General features: G+C 47.2%; 1 protein-coding gene across 1 annotated transcript in view; it reads right to left on the bottom strand.

Annotated features, from left to right (window-relative positions):
• EMC3 (ER membrane protein complex subunit 3) overlaps positions 1-6,884 on the bottom strand; it is an 18,890-nt gene extending 12,006 nt beyond the window's left edge. The window contains 1 exon segment of the mRNA XM_011952259.1: positions 6,548-6,884. Coding sequence (XP_011807649.1) covers positions 6,548-6,702 — 155 coding nt within the window. The 5' untranslated portion in view covers positions 6,703-6,884.
• Between the last annotated feature and the right edge of the window lie 1,092 nt (positions 6,885-7,976).

The following is a 7,976-nucleotide window of genomic DNA, read 5'->3' on the forward strand; positions in this document are numbered from 1 at the left end:
CAAGCTCCGCCTCCCGGGTTCACGCCATTCTCCTGCCTCAGCCTCCCAAGTAGCTGGGACTACAGGCGCCCGCCACCTCGCCCGGCTAGTTTTTTTTGTATTTTTTAGTAGAGACGGGGTTTCACCGTGTTAGCCAGGATGGTCTCGATCTCCTGGCCTTGTGATCCGCCCACCTCGGCCTCCCAAAGTGCTGGGATTACAGGCTTCAGCCGCCGCGCCCGGCCCATATATATGATCTTATATGACTCTACCTGGCACATCCTAGGCACTAGATTAACAATGTCTATTATTTTTCCCTTTACATATTTTATCACTTGAACAGAAACTCTGAGAGCAGGGTTGTGACCTTGTCTTACACTGTACCCAATAGCATGTGGCAGAGTACAAGGCACATGGTAGGCCATCAAAAAAACCTTGTTCACAGCCAGGCGTGGTGGCTCTCGCCTGTAATCTCAATACTTCGGGAAGCTGAGGCGGGAGGATCGCTTGAGCCCTGGAGTTCGAGACCAGCCTAGGCAGCATAATGAGACCACTATCTCCACAAAAAAATTTAAACATTAGCCAGGTGCAGTGGTGTGTGCCTGTAGTCCCAGCTACTCGGGAGGCTGAGGTGGGAGGATCACTTGACCCCGGGAGATTGAGGGTGAAGTGAGCCATGATCGCACCACTGTGATTGCAGCCTCAATCACTGCAGCCTCGACCTCTTTGGTCCACCCTGGGTGACAAAGCAAGACCCTGTCTCCAGAAAAATAAACGAGAAAACACTTGTTCAGTCTACGATAACTCAAGACTTTCCCAGGCAGTGTAATCAAGAGGAATTCATCTAGATCTCCTACATTTACACTGCTGAACAATTTTGTAGAAATGAAGTTGAGTATCGTCACCCTGATGTATTTCAAGACCTAAATAAGCAATCGTAAATTATCCTGTATTTTCTAAACACTTGCTTTCTTAAGCTGAGATCCATAGCTATGTTCTCTGAAGTTAGAAAATTCTACAAGAAATTTTTAATTTTGTATTTTTATTTTCATGAATATCTAAAAATAAGTCTCTGTACTGTTATAAAGATAAAGCTTTGTAATTTGCAACTGAAGAACATCTTCTATTTATTTTGTTTTTTGCAGAAACAGGTTCTTACTATGTTGCCAGGTTGGTCTCAAATTCCTAGGCTCAAGGGATCCTCCCATCTCAGCCTCCCAAAGTGCTGGGATTATAGATACAAGCCATTACACCAGGCCTGAAAGATATTTTCTTAGAATAAAACTTTAAAATCAGTACTTCTCAAACCAGAGTTCCACATTCTGAAGAATCAGTGTTTCTTCCTTTCCAAAAAGTCAGTAGAATATTTGTCAAGTCTCAGAACCACTTTTTACACATACTCTATCCCCAAACCTAGTCTAATATATTTTATTCATGTATTTTACAGCTTTCACTTAAAACCTGTTAAAAAAAATTTTTTTTTTTTTTTGAGACATTGTCTCGTCTCGCTCTGCCACCCAGGCTGGAGTACAGTGGCGTGATCTCGGCTCACTGAAACCTCTGCCTTCTTGGTTCAAGCGATTCTCCTGCCTCAGCCTGCAGAGAGCTGAGACTACAGGCGTGCATCACCATGCCCAGCTAATTTTTGTATTTTTAGGAGAGATGGGATTTCGCTATGCCGGCCAGCCTTGTCTCGAACTCCTGACCTCATGTGATCCACCTGTCTCAGTCTCCCAAAGTGCTGAGATTACAGGCTTGAGCCACCATGCCTGGTGCGAATGGAAATGTTCTTTTTTTGAGACACAGTCTTGCTATGTTGCCTAGGCAGGAGTGCAGTGGCACAATCTCGGCTCACTGCAACATATGCCTCCCAGTTCAAGCGATTCTCCTGCCTCAGCCTCCCGAGTAGCTGGGATTACAGGCGCATCCCACCATGCCCGGGTAATTTTTTGTATTTCTAGTAGAGACAGGCTTCACCGTATTAGCCAGGATGGTCTCAATCTCTTGCCCTCGTGATCTGCCTGCCTCTGCCTCCTAAAGTGCTGGAATTACAGGCGTAAGCCACCGTGCCTGGCTGCTAATGGACATTTATAGCTATTTAGAAAAATGTTTTATACCGCTGGGCACAGTGGTGCATGCCTATAATTCCAGCATTTTGGAAGGCCGAGATGGAAGGATCACTTGGACCAGGAGTTTGAGACCAGCTTGGGCAACAGAGGAGACCCCATCTTTGCAAAAAATTTAAAGATTAGCTGAGTGTGGTGGTACACGCTCATAGTCCCAGCTACTCGAGAGGCTGAGGTGGGAGGATCACTTGGGCCTGAGATGTTGAGGTTGCAGTAAGCCTTGACTGTGCCAGTGCTCTCCAGCCTGGGGGACACAGCAAGACTTGTCTCTTAAAAAAAAAAGTTTTACAACTAAAACACACCTTTTTCTTGGACTTAGGATGGTTCAGAGTGTACAGCACTTTACCGAAGTCAAATGATGACTTGATGAGGCTGAGCCACTCCATGTAAGAGCTGGTATAATCCAACTACCTCACTTAAGGGATGCAGCAATTATGAGCAGAGACATTGAGTTTTCTCTAGAGCGGTGGTTGGTTCCTCATGGGGGTGGTACTGCCCTCTAGGGATACGTGTGGTAATCTGTGGATTTTTTTTTTTTTTTTGAGACGGAGTCTTCCTGTCACCCAGGCTGGAGTGCAGTGCCAAGATCTCGGCTCTATGTAATCTCCAGTCCTTAGGTTCATGTGATTCTCCTGCCTCAGCCTCCTGAGTAGTTGGGATTACAGGCACACGCCACCACACCCGGCTAATTTTTGTATTTGTAGTAGAGATGGGGTTTCACCATGTTGGCCAGGCTGGTCTCGAACCCCTGACCTTAAAAGATCTGCCCGCCTCAGCCTCCCAAAGTGCTGGGATTACAAGTATGTGCCACTGTGCCCGGCTGTTACATTCCTTGTTATGGAAATGTTTTTGGCTGGGTGTGATGGCTCACACTTCGTCTCCACTAAAATACAAAAATTAGCCGGGCACGATGGCGCATGCCTGTAATCGCAGACACTCGAGAGGCTGAGGCAGGAGAATCACTTCAGCTGGGGAGGCAGAGGTTTCAGTGAGCCAAGATTGCGTCACTGCATTCCAGCCTGGGCAACAGAGTGAGACTGGTCGCCAAAAAAAAAAAGTTATTGTAAACAGACTACACTAACTGTGAATTTCATTTTGGGGTTACAAAAGAGAGCTTTGGATCTGATATAATTCAGAACCATTGCTCTAATAGTGAACCATGGGCAGAAAATCGTGGTAGAGAATCTATGACAGCAGGAATCACGGTTCAAGAGGGTTTAAACTGGGAGTGAGACTGATCTGAGTTCAAGTACAGGCACAATATTTCCCTACTTTGGTTACTTTGGGAAGACTACTTAACTTTTCCAGGATCCCTTTTCTTCAATTGTAAAAATGTATTTAGGAGTATCTGCCTTAGCGCTAATTTAAGGCTAAAATAAGAAAAATTTATGTGCCAAAAAATGCTAAATGTCTGAGTTTTCTCTACTTTGTATTTTTTTTTTTTTTTTGAGACGGAGTCTTGCTCTGTCGCCCAGTGGCGCCATCTCGGCTCACTGCAAGGGCCGCTTCCCAGGTTCACGCCATTCTCCTGCCTCAGCCTCCCAAGTAGCTGGGATTACAGGCAACTGCCACCACACCCGGCTAATTTTTTTGTATTTTTAGTGGAGTCTGGGCTTCACTGTGTTAGCCAGGATCGTCTCAATCTCCTGACCTCGTGATCCACCTGCCTCGGCCTCCCAAAGTGCTAGGATTACAGACGTGAGCCACTGCACCCGGCCCACTTTGCATTTTTCTACAGCCTTTCTTTCTGTGATAAACAGACTTTTTTTTTCTTTTTTTTTTTTTGAGATGGAGTCCTCCTCTGTCGCCAGGCCGGATTGCAGTGGCGTGATCACGGCTCACTGCAACCTCCGCCTCCTGGGTTCGAGTGATTCTCCTCCCTCAGCCTCCCGAGTAGCTGGGACTACAGGCACGTGCCAGCACGCCTAGCTAATTTTTGTATTTTTAGTTAAGACAGGGTTTCACCATGTTGGCCAGGATGGTCTTGATCTCTTGACCTTGTGATCTGCCTGCCTTGGCCTCTCAAAGTGTTGGGATTACAGGCGTGAGCCACCACACTCAAGCAGTAAGTTGACTTTGTTTTTTTTTTGAGACAGAGTCTTACTCTGTCATCCAGGCTGGAGTGCAGTGGCATGATCTCAGTTCACTGCAAGCTCTTGCCTCCTGGGTTCAAGGAATTCTACTGCCTCAGTCTCCTGAGTAGCTGGGACGACAGGTGCCCCGCATACCACGCCCAGCTAATTTTTTGTATTTTCAGTAGAAACATCCTAGCCAGGATGTTCTCAATCTCCTGAACTTATGATCCACCCACCTCCGCCTCCTGAAGTGCTGGGAGTACAGGGGTGAGCCACCATACCACCCAGCCAGTAAGTTGACTTCTTAAGGTTCACTCCAGGGTGGGGTGCTGGCTCTGGTCAGTTCTAAAACTAACGCTACAGAAAGACAGTGATCGCTGTGGTATAGTGGAAAAAGCCCAAGACCAGAAGGCTTGGTGTGAAGTCCTGAATGTCACCATGTGTGACAGTGGAACTTGTTAAAGCTTCAGTTTCTTTAAAATGAGACAACAATAAGTACCTCATAGAGTTGTTTTGAGTTTTAAATAAGTTAATGAATACAAGTGCTTCGCATAGTGCCTGATAGAGTAAATGGTTACTATTCTTCTTGGCATAATTGGGAAATGTTACAGCAGTGCTTCCTAAATAAACTTCAGTCATTCTCATGCCATGGGTCAGAATTTTTGTCTAGCACTTGTATCATTACATATTTAATACTTTTTATATATCAACTTTTTTCCCATCTATATGATTTTAAAGGAATCTTTAAATTACCAGCAAATGGAAATACAGTATTGTCACAAAAAAGAAAGTAACTTAAAATAAGTACAGTAGGCCGGGCGCGGTGGCTCAAGCCTGTAATCCCAGCACTTTGGGAGGCCGAGACGGGAGGATCATAAGGTCAGGAGATCAAGACCATCCTGGCTAACATGGTGAAACCCCGTTTCTACTAAAAAAATACAAAAAAAAACTAGCCGGGCGAGGTGGTGGGCGCCTGTAGTCCCAGCTACTCGGGAGGCTGAGGCAGGAGAACGGTGTAAACCCGGGAGGCGGAGCTTGCAGTGAGCTGAGATCCGGCCACTGCACTCCAGCCTGGGCGACAGAGCGAGACTCCGTCTCAAAAAAAAAAGTACAGTAGAAACAAAATGACATTACTAAATTTTAACTAGATACTATTACCTGTGGAAAGTTCTTAGCCTAAGGCTTACTCTCTTTATTAAAACGAGAAATTAATGTGAGAGGGGGGTGCTAAAGATATAGTAGCACTTACCTGAGATGGTTTCTGAACGTAATCAGAACTGACTGAAAATTGCTTGTTTTTCTAAGAGACAATGTCTCCTTACGTTGCCCAGGCTGGTCTCCAACAATCCTCCTGCCTCAGCATCCCAAGTAGCTGGGAGAAAACTATTACTTTAATATGAAGGGGTACATGTCTAGATAACCATCTAAAATCATCTCAAATTCCTGTCTCTGTATATAAATATTGCAATGAGGGGCTGGGTGTGATGGCTCACAACTGTAATCCCAGAACTTTGGGAGGCCAAGGCAGGTGGATCACCTGAGGTCAAGAGTTCGAGAACAGCCTGGCCAAGATGGTGAAACCCTGTCTCTACAAAATACAAAAATTAGTCGAGTGTAGTGGTGTGCGCCTGTAATCCCAGCTACTCAGGAGGCGGAGGCAGGAGAATCGCTTGAACCTGGGAGGCGGAGGTTGCAGCGAGCTGAGATAATGCCACCGCACTCCAGCCCGGGCCACGAGGGCGAAACTCTGTCTCAAAAATAAGTAAATACGTAGATAAATAAATAAATACTACAATGAAATATGTGAGGAAGTTGCCTCCACTCTAGGGGGGAAATGATAACTACAATTCCTTACATCTCTAACAGCAGTTTTACAGACTGCAAAGAGCTTTGGTACTTAGCATCTCAGCTTACAGTCCCTCCAGGTCCGACTCCTGGTACAGTAATTTGGTAGAATGCAGATTATCACACTCACTTGACTGGATGTTACAAAGACTAAAAGCAGTAACGCACGTGGCACTCTTCTCAACGAAAGGGTAGGATGGGATAGTTCATAGGTAAACCCACTGAAGGTTGACGACTAACGTAAAGGATTAACAGCACCGTTTTTATCAAAACTCAATACGTCCTAGATCCTGTGCTAAGGGCTTTACAGACATCATCTAATTTGATTCCTACCTGTCTATGAAGCAGGTACTGTTATCATCCCCATTTCACAGAGGACAAAAGTGAAACACAGAGATAACGGGTAAGCTCATCCTGCCAGTGGGGACGCGACGTGAACCTAGGCAAATTGACACAACTCCTGCACTTTCTTGCCCAAGGTCACGGCGCTGTGAGGTAGGCAGGAGAAGGGAGGGCGCTGACCTGTCAGATACTTGTTCCTGGGTGAGTTTCTTGTCGCTCTGCAGCAGGATGGACACGTAGTGGCGGATCATGCCTACGAAGAAAGTGATGATAACGATGGGTAGAACCACCCAGAGGCGGATGTTAGAGTCGAGCAACAGTTCTGGCCCTGCCATCTTCACTGAAAGCTGGCTCCCAGTCGGGAATGGGCGAGCTTCTCTTCTTCAGTGCGCAGTTGCTTCTCTTCGACTTCGCCTCCGGGCCTTCTCACGACCCTTTGCCCCGGTATCCCAGAACTATCCTGCAACGGAGAGGCCAGCTTACTGCCTTCAGCTGGGCTGCCCGGCCTTACACTTCCGGCGCGAAAGTTGACGTCACGACGTGGCGCGCCTCGGTGGCGTCAGAGCAGCGTCGGGCCTGGCGGGAAAGTGGAAAACTACCCGCGGCGGGCCTTCGCCGTGGCTCACCCTTGTAATCCCAGCAGTTTGGGAGGCCGAGGCGGGCGGATCAGGAGGTCAGGAGATCGAGACCATCCTGGCTAACACGGTGAAACCCGCCTCTACTAAAAATAGGAAAAAATTAGCCGGGCGTGGTGGCGGGCGCCTGTAGTCCCAGGCGCCCGCTGAGGCAGGAGAACGGCTTGAACCCGGAAGGCGGAGCTTGCAGTGAGCCGAGATTGCTCCATTGTACTCCAGCCTGGGCAACAGAGCCAGACTCCGTCTCAAAACAATAAATAAATAAATAAAAGAAAACTACGAGTGACGACTTCTTGGTGAGTAAGTGGAGCAGTGGTCATAGTTTCTCGAGGCCCCGCACCCTAATCTCTAGGCCTGGTCCGCGGTCGTCGTTCTTCTCTGAGACTCCGCGCCCGAAGCCTCGGTTTCCTTATCTGCCCTGCGATAGGATAATCCCCACAGGTATCTTTCTGCTGGGCTTGGTGGTATGCGCCTGTTGTCCCAGCTACTGAGGAGGCGGGAGGATCACGAGCTCAGGAGGTCGAGTGTGCAATGAGTCAATAATAGCACCACTGCACTGTAGCCTAGGCGACACAGCGAGAGAGACCGTGTCTCAAAAAGGGAGCGGAGGGCGGGGAGGTTGATAGTTCATTTATTGCTCTCCTCTACTCTATTAAAGCAGTTCTAACGTGGTTTGTGTTGGTTTGTTTTTATTTTACTAGGTTTTTAGGGAACAGGTGGTGTTTGGTTACATAAACAAGTTATTTAGAGGTGATTTCTGAAATTTTGTTGCACCTATCACCTGAAGAGTGTATAGTGTACACAATGTGTAGTTTTTAATCCCTAAGGCCCCCAACTCTTTTCCTCGTGTCTCCAGACTCCACTATATCATTCTTGTGGTGGTGGTGGTGGTGGTTGTTTGAGATGGAGTCTCACTCTGTCACCCAGGCTGGAGTGCAGTGGCACAATCTTGGCTCACTGCAACCTCCACCTCC

The sequence above is a fragment of the Colobus angolensis genome, unplaced genomic scaffold (assembly GCF_000951035.1).
Source record: "Colobus angolensis palliatus isolate OR3802 unplaced genomic scaffold, Cang.pa_1.0 Scaffold34, whole genome shotgun sequence".
NCBI classification, from domain to species: Eukaryota; Metazoa; Chordata; class Mammalia; order Primates; family Cercopithecidae; genus Colobus; species Colobus angolensis.